This window comes from Microtus pennsylvanicus, chromosome 3 (assembly GCF_037038515.1).
Source record: "Microtus pennsylvanicus isolate mMicPen1 chromosome 3, mMicPen1.hap1, whole genome shotgun sequence".
Taxonomy (NCBI): domain Eukaryota; kingdom Metazoa; phylum Chordata; class Mammalia; order Rodentia; family Cricetidae; genus Microtus; species Microtus pennsylvanicus.
In genome coordinates, this window is record NC_134581.1 from 13744226 (window position 1) to 13756361 (window position 12136).

Genomic DNA, 12136 nt, shown 5'->3' on the forward strand with positions numbered 1-12136 from the left:
CTGGCATGGTGGTGCACACATGTAACCCTAATACTTGGGAAGTGAAGGCTGGTGGATCAGAGTTCAAGGCCAGCCTCAGCTCCATTGGTGAGCTGGAGGACAGCTTGGGCTACAAGAGACCAGTTGCAATCCACCATCACCACCCACTAAGTACATGAAGTACATCCCCCCCCCTTCTAGGCTGCTTTGCTACTTTCTACATCAACTCCAAAGAGACTGAAATCGAAAGCAGAAAGAATGCTCCCTTAGCGGCCTGGTTGTAGCCGCTGTTTCTAGAAATGCCCTATATCTAACACGAGCCCATTCATGCTTTGCTTCATTTACTCTATTTTCTCCCGACATACTTGCTTGAAACACGCTAAAGTCTGTTGCCTTCTCTTCATTAAGAGGTTTTCTTTCATGCCTCCATCTCCATCAGACTAACTTCAGAATAGATAAAGTATCTTTCAATATATATACATATATATGTATATATTATTAGGGATGAGAGGCAACTGCCTTAGCATGCGGCAGTGGTCCAAGGTCAATGCAGTCAGTTCTCGCTTCCACCATGTGGGTTCCAGGATCAGACCTGTGTCCTTAGGATTCCAAGGCAAGCACTTTACTTGCTGAGCCACCTTGCTAGCCCTAGAATAAATATTTTTTTTCATTCATGTGTGTCTATGTGAGTATATGTCACATGTGTGCAAGGACCCTTGAAGGCCAGAAGAGTGTGTCTGATGATCTGGAGCTGGAGTTACAGGCAGTGATGAGCTGCCTGACATGGTGCTGGGAAGAGCAATAAGCACCTTAACCGCTGAATCATCTCTCAAGCCCCTCATTAAGTGTTCTTGATCTAGTCCATAATCAAATAGACTTCCTCAGCTTACATTGATGAAAAAAACAGTCTTTTGTATCCCCTCTTGCTCTCCTAACACTTAAAAAAAGATTTACTTGTTTTTATTTTATGTCTGTGGGTGTTTTTCCTGCATAAATGTCTGCATGCAACATATGTGCTGTGCCTGTGGTGGCCAGAAGAGGGTATTGGATTCCTCTGGAACCAGAGTTACAGACAGTTGGGAGCCACCATGTGGGTGCTGGGAACTGAACACAGGTCTTCTGGAAGAGCAGTCAGTGCTTTTGACTGTGGAGCCATTTCTCCAGCCCCCTCAAAACAGGGAGTTACACATATATTTGTCTTTATTCACTCTATCATAACTATATATATATATATGTGTGCGTATATATATATGTGTGTGTGTATATATATATATATGTGTGTGTGTGTGTGTGTATATATATATATATATATGTGTGTGTGTGTGTGTGTGTAAATGTTTGCTGCAGCTTTGTGGATGGACACTGTAAAAGAATGGGATAGCTGTGATAGGGAGGCAAGCTTAGTTAAAAGAACTCTAACTATGAAGAGTTCTCTCAAAACAGACAAGACCTTGTGGTCACAGAAACTAAAAGTTAAGTGAAATCCAAATGCTAGTTAGAAGAGATGTCACCAATGGGACAGCTGCACTGAAGTCCCACAGTGGAGAAGCAAAGAAGTGACTGAATGGAATTGATATTCAACTACTTTTGTTTTGTCTTGAGACCAAGACTCATGTATCCCAGTCTGGCCTTTTAAAATTAATTAATTTATTTTTTAAAATTTAAATTAATTTAATTAATCTAACTAAGTGTGTGGAAGTCAGAACACATGGGTTCCAAGGAGGAAACGCAGATCACCAGACATGCAAGGCCAGTAGTATTCCTTTACTCATAGGCATCTCCCTGGCCCAAGGCTAGCCTTTAACTCCTTAGCCTTCTCTCTTCACATCCCAGCTGTTGTTATTACAGGTGGATACTGTGATGCCCAGTTAACTGTTATGACTTTAAGGGGGACTAAAAACTTGGTCACTTTTTCAAGTGTTTCATGCGTATAGAGATGATAGAAGACTACAATGACACAAAATCCCAAGACTCTAAGAAAAGGTAAAATCTACTTATAAAAATCATCTGTTCTGCCGGGCGGTGGTGGCACACACCTTTAATCCCAGCACTCGGGAGGCAGAGGCAGGCGGATCTCTGTGAGTTCGAGGCCAGCCTGGTCTACAGAGCTAGTTCCAGGACAGGAACCAAAAGCCACGGAGAAACCCTGTCTCGAAAAATCAAAAAAAAAAATCATCTATTTTGTTTAATCTAGCTAATTTACACTAAAACTCAAGAAAAGACTATAAAAATATACTAAATAATTTGATTATTAGGAAAATTGACATAGTACAGTTTTAAGCTGAAGCACTCTGTGTGTGCACGTGCATGTGTGTATGCACATATGTGTGCGTGTATCCTTACCTGTGAGTGTGTGTACAAGCAGAGTGGAAACAGGATGTCTGCGGTATTGATCTCCACTTTATATTCTGAAGCAGGGTGTCACTGTACCTGGAGCTCACCATTTTGGCTATGCTTGTTGGCCAGGAAGCCCAAAAGATGCACATGTTTCTCAGCTCCAGCGAGCAGCTTTTATTTACTTTTTATTTTATTTTATTTTTTTAAATATTTACTTATTATGTATACAATATTCTGTCTGTATGCCTGAAGGCCAGAAGAGGGCACCAGACCTCTTTACAGATGGTTGTGAGCCACCATGTGGTTGCTGGGAATTGAACTCAGGACCTTTGGAAGAACAGGCAATGCTCTTAACCACTGAGCCATCTCTCCAGCCCCACAAGCAGCTTTTATGTGGGAGTTATGAATGCAATCTCAGGTCTTCATGCTTGAAGCGGCAAGGACTTTATCCAGTGAGACATCTCAGAGCCCTAAGATGGGCCCTTCTTAAATCAGGGGTGGGGGCAGACCCCTAAGGTGGTCTGCAGTGTCTGCCTAAAATTGCAGCACTTGGGAAGTGGAAGCCTGAAGATCAGAAGTTCAAGGTCAGTCTCAGTTATGTAGAGAGTTCAGAGTTCAAGGCCAGTCTGGGGTAAACAACTCCCCGTCTCAAACAAACAAAAAACCCCAACACCATTTGTAACTATTATTGTACAATGTACAAAACAAAATTTAAATACAGAAAAGGTCCACACAGAAGGATGTAGGCTGCACTGTATACTTCCCCTCTAATTGCCCCATCAGGGCTGGGCCGGTTCAAGAAGGAATAAAACATCTTCCCCCGAAGTAACCTGTACTTTTACTGAGGGAGGATTCAGGGAAGAAGAAGATTGGGGAAAAGGAAAAACAAGCATTTATCAGCAAAAAAAATTGGCTGAATTTATGAAAAGTTAGGGAAATGTCAGACAAAGGAAGTTGATTCAGTCTCCTAACAAACTGGATGGATGTGTAATGATTTTTTCTTTTTTGATTTTTCGAGACAGGGTTTCTCTGTAGCTTTTGGTTCCTGTCCTGGAACTAGCCCTTCTAGACCAGGCTGGCCTCGAACTCACAGAGATCCGCCTGCCTCTGCCTCCCGAGTGCTGGGATTGAAGGCATGCGCCACCACCGCCCGGCAATGATTTTTTAAAAAACCTTTACAGAAAAACATTCTCATGTGAAACAGAATCTTTTCTAATACTCATAGAAATTATATAAGGCACCAAATGTTGTGGCTCATGCCTTTAATCCCAGCACTCTGAAGGCAGAGGCAGGAGGTTCTATGAGTTTGAGACCAGCTTGTTCTACATACCGAGTTTCAAGCCAACCAAAGCTACATAGTAAGACTCTGGGTCAAACAAATAAACACATGAAAAAGGAATAAAAGGCCGGGTGGTGGTGGCGCACGCCTTTAATCCCAGCACTTGGGAGGCAGAGGCAGGCGGATCTCTGTGAGTTCGAGACCAGCCTGGTCTACAAGAGCTAGTTCCAGGACAGGCTCCAAAGCCACAGAGAAACCCTGTCTCGAAAAACCAAAAAAAAAAAAAAAGAAAAAGAAAAAGGAATAAAAGGGCCAACAAAATGGCATGGGTAAAGGCACCTGCCACCAAGCTTGACGATCTGAGTTTGACTCCCAAGGACTTCCACGGACAGTGGAAGAAAAGACCCAATTACTCCAAGCTATCCTCTGACTTTCACACATGTTCTTTGGCACGTATGGGCACTCATGCGGGCACACACATGCATGCACACACATGCACACACACATTTAGTAAACTATAAAAATATTAAAAGCATATTAAATAATTAATAGTAATATTTTACATGTACTTTTCTAATAGATGTGCAAAGGTGCTACCTAACAAAAATTATTCTAGATTTTAAAAGTATTAGTGGTGTTCACATTTCTAAACACAGCTCGGGATCATTTCCTCTTACAATTACATCATTACCATGGTGTTATGTATCCTACAGAAACAAATTAACTCCAAGGTGCTGCTCTGCCAGCTGCCAGTTTTGACAGTGTGGATACAATGAAAACATCACTCATCATATGCAGAGCAGGTAAACTAGGTAAGCGAGCACAGCACTCCCAGATTGCCTCTTCCGATGTGAGCATTTTCTACATCCTTCAATGACTATTTCATGGGAGCCTTTTCCTAGCACTCTTGAAACTTTTAGAATCTTTTGGTTGCTAGAAAATTATTCCAAAAAATATTGGTGTAAGAAAAAAACGTGCCGGGCAGTGGTGTCGCACGCCTTTAATCCCAGCACTCGGGAGGCAGAGGTAGGCAGATCTCTGTGAGTTCAAGACCAGCCTGGTCTACAGAGCAAGTTCCAGGACAGTTGGAGCTGTTACACAGAGAAACCCTGTCTCAAAATACAAACAAACAAATAATAAAAAAGAAAAGAACAGGACATGGCTTGGTTGAACATTTTTGTCTGCAAAACTGAGCTCGACGGAAAAAAAAAATTCCGACGTAGCTCAATGTGAGGCCCAGACTAAGGAAACAGAAGGGAAGGTTTCATTTCCAGCTCCGCTTTGACTTATATTACCGAGAAACTGAAGAGTAGAGAGAAGTGGTTTGTTGGTCACAATTTTATAAACTGCTTTCCTTGAGATAGTGTGTCACAGTGTAGCCCAGGCTGGCCTTGAAACACAGTCCTCTTGCCTTAGCTTCCCAAGGGTTGGGACAGCGCCTCCAGGGTGAGGGGTGCACTTTCTACTCAATTATCTACAGTTCTGGGAAACCCTCCCCAGCACAAACCACAAGAGCCCATCTTCCTGCCCAGGAAGATTCCAGTGCCATTGAGTATAACCTCTGGAAGGGATCGTAAAGAATCCAGGGAGCTCTGGAAGCAAGTTCCAGGCCAGCTCAAGGACTTTCCCCCAGCTCTCCTCCTCTTCTGCCCTGAAATGTCCCGCATGCACATGCACATGCAGTAATCAGCCATCTGCTGTCCCCGAGGCTCTTGAGGCTCATGCCACCAAACATTCCTGGAGTCACACGCAGCCTGCAACAGGCCCTTCCGATGATCTATGCTCCTCCTGCGAGCCTACTACTCAACAGCACATAAAAGCCGCATGCCATTTTGCACTTACTGAAATACTGCTTGTTACCGTTCTTATGTCGCTTCATTTATGTGGGCTTCAGCTTCCAAAGCAAATTACAAGCTGCTTGAGGACAAGGACTGTGCCTTGTATCTCTTGTGATTCCCCCCACAGGGTCCAGAGCAGTGCCCAGCACACAGCAGCTGCTCAGGAAATGGTGGTTGGTGGTGATACTCATGGTTGGGAATCAGAGGGTGACTGAAGCTCCACGCGTGGGTCCATCTTCAGTCACTACTGAGAAAGTTCCAAGGTACACATTGTCACTCGTCTCCCACGCTACCTCTAACTCCTGGATCTGCAGGCTTCTTGAGGGAACTCTGATTTCCAGGTACAAGAAGCCATGTTTAGTCTCGACACACCCTCCCCACTAGGTGCTGTACCTTTCCCTCAGAACTTTGCACAGAACAACCCCAGTCATTTGAACGCAATCCTTAGGTACTTCTGGTATGATAAAGTGAATTTGAGTAGCCACTAGGAGACCCATGCGCCGAGTTCTTCACTTGTTTTGGGCCTGGGAATGAGCAGAATATTCATAACCCATGAAGACTTGACTGGAGGTGAAAGACCATTCGACGGGATGACTGATAGGCACTAGAGGCCCCAATCTGCCAGGCTCTTACTTAGATCAGGGGCCAAGAAACAACAGCATCTAAACCCACAACACCTACTATCACCCAAAATTGGCATCCGAGCAAAACTGGCCTTTCTCTTATTTCTCACCCAGTGAGCGGAATCCTTTTCTAAAGTGTGTGTGGCAGGGACCATCGGCCCCATTCCGGTGCGCCTCTGGATTGTTTTCCTCCTCTACAGCCCGAATGGCTCGAAATGATGATGCCGAAGGTCTCTCCAGTTCGAAAACTGAGGAGTGAAGTGTCTGAACGACCTCTGCCACTCAACCTCACGCCCTCTTTGTCTAGGGCGAATCGTGAGACCCCGGTGGACACTCGTGGGACTAGAGAACATTAGTTCAGAAACTCCACGCTCCTCTAAGCCGCTATCAGGCTGAAAGGGGCACAACGATAACACGCTCTTTAGAGGTTCCTCGGTTTTTACAAATAAAGGCGCCAAGAGGGGTTCGGAACCCAGCTCCTGCCAGCACCCAGGATATCCTCACCAGGTTTCCCTTTTACCTAGCCCCACCGGCGCGTGAATACTGCTCACCTCGCGAGGCAGCGGCACTCGAGTAGAGCGACCGCTATAACTGCAGCGACTTGAGGGATTCTGTTCACAATCTGGACAGCCAGCCGACCGGCTGTGTACACAGTCGCCATGGCAACAGGACGCTTCCAGAGACTCCGGAAGTACTATAAGCTGTCGGCGAATCGAAGTCCACATTCCTCCGTTGAAGATACAGGCAAAGTCAGGGCTGAACAAAGAAGACGGAGATGGAGTCAATTAACTTGAAAGGCTCAGAGCAGCTGTATAAGCGAAACTGGGATTTAGGTTGTTGGGGGGAAAAGAAGGCTACGAAGATATGAACCAGGAAGCGGGGCAGCAAGACTTCCGGTGCAGAGGAGTTTGCTAGTACGGTGTCCACGCAGGCTCGCGGGCTTTCTCCTTCGCGCTCCGAGCTGCCGTCGGCGTGCTCCCTTGCCCCGCCCTGGTTAATGTGAAGCCTGCCGGCCAGGCCTGCGCAGTTGCGGCGGCAGGGGAAGATGGTGGAGGACGGCGCGGAGGAGCTGGAGGACTTAGTGCATTTCTCCGTGTCGGAGTTGCCTAGTCGTGGCTACGGCGTCATGGAGGAGATCCGGCGGCAGGGCAAGCTGTGCGATGTGACTCTCAAGGTACCGTGGTCTGGGCGGTGGCTGGCTGAGGAGAAAGCGACCGAGCGGGAAGAAAAAAGGGGTGGTGGACAGGGGAAGAGAGGTCCAGCGGACTGAGGGTGGAGAGAGGTTAGGGGGGAATAGAGAGGAGAGACAGCGGTGCCAAGCGCAGAGCAGGGGATTGAGGCCAAGTTGGGAGAGGAAAAGGAGCAGCCGTTCAGCCATTGGAAGGAAAGACTGAGAGTTGTGCCGCTGACGCCCTAAGAAAAGGAGACATTGGGGTATCCGCCTCCTTTTCTGTCACACAGACAAGAGAAAATGTTCTTATGGCTAGTCTATGAAGGAAGGGGCGGTGGCTGGATCCACATTCCGATGGACACCACTAAAACGTCTTGTCTTGTCATAAAGTCATTTTTTTTTGTGCTCCTTGAAGTTGGCGGTGCTATTGTAGAGGCTAAGCCTTCTCTTCGGGAGTCATTGCCTGCCCTTGGCGCTTTTACAATCGGATCTAGAGATCTTTTGATGTGGACTGCTCTGCTCCACACTAGAAAACAACCTACATTTACCACCTAAAGGTCCTGGAGGGCAGGCTAATGGACTGCTTGGGGAAAGGATGTATTCGCCACCTGTTCCCTACCAGCATTCTGGTCTGGTGTTCTGTGTTTTGAATCATGCTGGGCTGCTCCTTGATTACACGGCTGAGCAAGGTGGATCCCCTCCAGGTGGGGAGCTCCTGCTTGCCTGTGGGTTTTCCTGCCTGACTTGGCCTGCAAGGCTCTTAGTGTCTGTGCTGGCGCTCCCTCTTCCTGTTTCAAAACAGCAGAAAGACACAAACACCTTTTAGCTTTTATTTTCTACTTAGTTAAGGAAACTTTGCATATTCGAGTCAGACTGCTAAGTAGGGTAGGAGGGCTTGGCGCTTTAAGAAACAAAAGAGTCTAAAAGTCTGGCTTTGGAGACAAATTGGGCAAGTTACTTAATCTCTCTAAGGTTACCCTTTCCAAATGTGAAGATAAAGATGATTCTTAAATCTCACTCACTATTAGTGAGTATTAAATGGGATATTTGGTATTCTTTGTATGACACCTGTCATAACCTTTTCATCAATCCTGAAAGAAATGGTTTTCTATTAGAGTACTAAAATGGTCTACAAAGGGCTAGGATCTTCCCAGGTAAAAGTTGGAAACCTAGCGGGTTAAGAAAACGAAGCTGGACTAAAGGATGCAGAAGATGGCAAGGCCACTGGGGATTTAGACACTGAAGAATGGCTTAATTGTGGCAGTAATATTTGAGATGATTGGGGACCAGTGAAAAACAGTAATAAGAAAGAAGTTTTGGGGTAAGATTTAGGCTGTGGACTGGCAGTAGGTTGATTGGGTAAAGGTATTTGCTGCCAAGCCTGACGACCTGAGTTCAATCCCTGGGACCCACAGAGTGGAAGGAAAGAACTGACTCCTGGAAATGGTCCTCTGCCCACCACAGGTATGCTGTGGCACACACACACAAGCACACACACACGATGAATAAAAATGTCTTTTAAAAGATCTAGGCTGTTCCAGATCGTGGTAGTACATGCCTTTAGACCCAATACTCAGGAGGCAGAGCCAGGCAGATGGGTTTGAGACCAGCCTGGTCTCCAGCATGAGTTCCAGGACAGCCAGGTATACACAGAGAAACCCTATCTTAAAACAAACAAACAAAAAGCCTAGGTTAGAACTAGACATGACTGTAGACTCTTCTATAAACAAAAAGCCTAGGTTAGAACTAGACATGACTGTAGACTCTTCTATACAGCCTCAGAGAGCTCAGTGGTGCTGAGAGCCATAGAAAGGCAAAGCCTACATCTTACTGCTCACAACAGGAGCTGTTCTCATAGTCAAGTCTTTCCTCAAACTTCTGATGAGTTCTGGCTGTTTCCCAGGTAAACCGGCACTGAAGAACTGTGAGAGGCTTTTTGGCATGTGATGATTTAGTAACTAGTTGCCCCCATTAGGGTAATGGTTCTTAAATTTAAGCAGGTATTAGAGTCACCTGGTGGCCTTGTTCTTTAGAGCTCACCAGAGAATTTCTGACTCATAGGTATTGCATGGGCCCTGTCAAGTTCACCAGCGATGCTGTCATCTCGTTCTACATTCCAAGAATCAAGCTATAGAATAGAAGACCTGTCCTTTCAGAGTATATTCAGAATCAGTGAATCTTCCTTGTATTCAGGGATGCCCCAGTTACCCAAGTCTGGAGTCACGAGTTCATCCTAATCAGAGGGTAATCCACCTGTTTTTTATTAGGGCAATGACAGAGCAGCTGCCTGCCTGGTCGAGGGACCAGTACTGCCAGTTTGGGGCCTCTCCTCATGACACACCTTCAGAGGAGACTGGTGTTCCTAGTGCCCAGAGCTGGAGGCTTGACCTCCGCATTGCTCAGAATTCTCCATCAAGTCAGGCGCTGGCTTGTCTGGTTTTCATCTTGTAATCATTTGTTGATGTTTCTAATTTCTTGCTGTGCTGTATTTGGGAACTTTGCTGTTGTGATGATCTGAGAGGCAGTTATGGCAGACTCTGCACGGATCTGCATCCTGGGTCTGCCACTTCATAGCTGACAGGACTTCAATTCCGATGCTTGTGAGTCAGTTTATCTCTCTGTAAATGGACGTCATCACCTACCCGAGTACTAAAGATTCAATTACTTAATGAGCTTCAAACTTCATGTAATAAATGCTCAATGAATAGTAGGTATTTGTGTTTTATTGTTTGTTTGTTTATTGTATGTGTGTATATGTGTGCCTGGTGCCCTTAGTGGCCAGAGAGGACATTGGATCCTGTGGAACTACAGTAACAGATGGGTGTGAATTGCTATGTGGGTGCTGGGAATCAAACCTGAGTCCTTTGGAAGAGCAGCCAGTGCTCTTACCACAGAGCCATCTCTCCAGCCCTTAACAGTGATATTTCAAGAGATTAGATCTTAATGTGTTGAACAGGCTGGCCCAAAACTCTTGTGCTCAAGTTGTCTTCTTGCCTTGTTTTCCAAGTAACTGGAACTATAGGCACATACTGTTACATCTGACTCATTAATAATAATTTAATGATGTTTCCAGAAAAAGTATAAATAAATGTATGTGTTCCATTTGCAGGGTTTTTCTTTCTTTTCTTTGTATTTTGTTGTTTGTTTGTTTTCAAGACAGGGTCTCACTGTGTAGCTCCGGCTGTCCTGGAACTCACTATGTAGACCTGGCTGACTTCGAACTCACAGATCTGCCTGCCTCTGCCTCCCAAGTGCTGGGATTAGCCGGGCAGTGGTGGCACATACCTTTAATCCCAGCACTCGGGAGGCAGAGGCAGGTGGATCTCTGTGAGTTCGAGACCAGCCTGGTCTAGAAGAGCTAGTTCCAGGACAGGCTCCAAAAACCACAGAGAAACCCTGTCTCAGCTGGAGAGATGGCTCAGAAGTTAGGAGCATTGCCTGCTCTTCCAAAGGTCCTGAGTTCAATTCCCAGCAACCACATGGTGGCTCACAACCATCTGTAATGAGGTCTGGTGCCCTCTTCTGGCCTGCAGGCATATACACAGACAGAATGTGGTATACATAATAAATAAATAATTTTAAAAAAAAGGAAAAGAAAATAATTAAAAAAAAACTCAAGTGCTGGGATTAAAGGCGTGCACCAGTACCCTGGCTATTTGTGTTTGTTTTTTGAGACAGGGTCTCAAGTGTCCTGAGCCAAAATTTGCTAAGTAACTGAGAATGACCTTGAATTTGTGATCCTCTTGTTTCTCTCGGGTATTCAGATTAAAGACATGCCTCACGACACTTGGTCTTAGGGTACAGTTTCGAATTCATCTGAGTTTATTTATATTCCTTGCCTGCAAAAAATTTGTAAACAATCCACTGCTCTACTTGAAATGCTAGTATTTAACAGTTGAGACCAAGTCCAGAAAGGGCTTGTGCAAGGTCACAGGCTGGATTAGGCGAAAGTAGGGTTAGATGTAATCTCCATGCTCTTGTGTTGTCTTCTGTGACAGACACAGTTACACATTTGTGACTTTGAATGAAGCCACATCAGTTCATGTGCCCCCACTCTTAACCTACCCGTCCTCTTCTTCCCTCTCTCCCCACGGCAGCGTGAGAGTGAGCATCCAAGGCCCTCACACCCTCAGAGCTCACTGCTGGTGCTTGGACATAGACTCACTTTGCCTTTGGAAATATTTAAATTTAAATTCCTTGGTAACCATTTGGATAGTTAGGTAGAAGTATGGCAGAAAAGAGTAATATATTCATTTTTTTTTAAATGTGTGGAGGTAACACACCTTTAATCCCAGCACTGTGAAGGCAGAAGCAGGCAGATCTCTGTGAGTTCCAGGCTAGAGCTACACAGTGATAGCCTGTCTCTAAACTAATTAATTAATTATTAAAAATAGAGTAAAGCCCCCTTTCTATTTGTAATAATTTGAACTTTTTATTAGAAAAAAAAAATACCCATGTTTCTTCTCTTTGGCATGTCCTTTCCCCCTAGTGGCTAGAAGTTAGTATGGGGCTTCTTGGCAACCTATGGGATGTGACTGAGGTCCGGATAGCCATTTGTATCCATGGAGGTTCTCCTTGTCCCATTTCCTCTCCATTCCTCCAACAGACACCCAAGACTAGGCAGTGTGCATCAGGTTCATCTGGGTCCAGCCAGCTGGGCAGAAGCCCCAGCTCCCAGATTCAGGGAGTATTCTCTTCTCCCTCAAGCCCCAGCTCCCAGATTCAGGGAGTATTCTCTTCTCCCTCGTGAGATCTCAAGTCAACAAGTGCTTTGTTTCTGTTCCCCTCAACTCACATACCCTTCTGTGTTTGTGAAACAGAAGAGGAAGAATATCACCAACCCTGCTTATTTAGTGTTCAGACCTGTAAACCTAAAGGGGAGAGAGGAGGACTGTGTGTGATGTGTGTG

General features: G+C 45.4%; 2 protein-coding genes across 6 annotated transcripts in view; one reads left to right on the forward strand and one right to left on the reverse strand.

The window, feature by feature from the left end:
- Positions 1-6922, reverse strand: part of Kif9 (kinesin family member 9) — a 56041-nt gene extending 49119 nt beyond the window's left edge. For 2 of the 4 annotated variants that reach the window (XR_012909950.1, XM_075964442.1), the window contains exons 1-2: positions 6608-6922; positions 5438-5680 (exon numbers count right to left, since the gene is read on the reverse strand). Coding sequence is in view for 2 of the 4 variants with exons in the window: in XM_075964442.1 (XP_075820557.1) it covers positions 5438-5474 (37 nt within the window). In the remaining 2 variants the exon portion in view is untranslated. The remainder of the gene's footprint in view (positions 1-5437; positions 5681-6607) is intronic. The other 2 variants (XM_075964443.1, XM_075964444.1) reach the window with 2 other exon arrangements.
- A 28-nt stretch (positions 6923-6950) lies between these two features.
- The window catches only part of Klhl18 (kelch like family member 18), a 54955-nt gene continuing 49769 nt past the window's right edge, over positions 6951-12136 (forward strand). Inside the window, exon 1 of one of the 2 annotated variants that reach the window (XM_075964427.1) lies at positions 6951-7230. In XM_075964427.1, coding sequence (XP_075820542.1) covers positions 7102-7230 — 129 coding nt within the window. In that variant the 5' untranslated portion in view covers positions 6951-7101. The remainder of the gene's footprint in view (positions 7231-12136) is intronic. The other variant, XM_075964426.1, reaches the window with a different exon arrangement.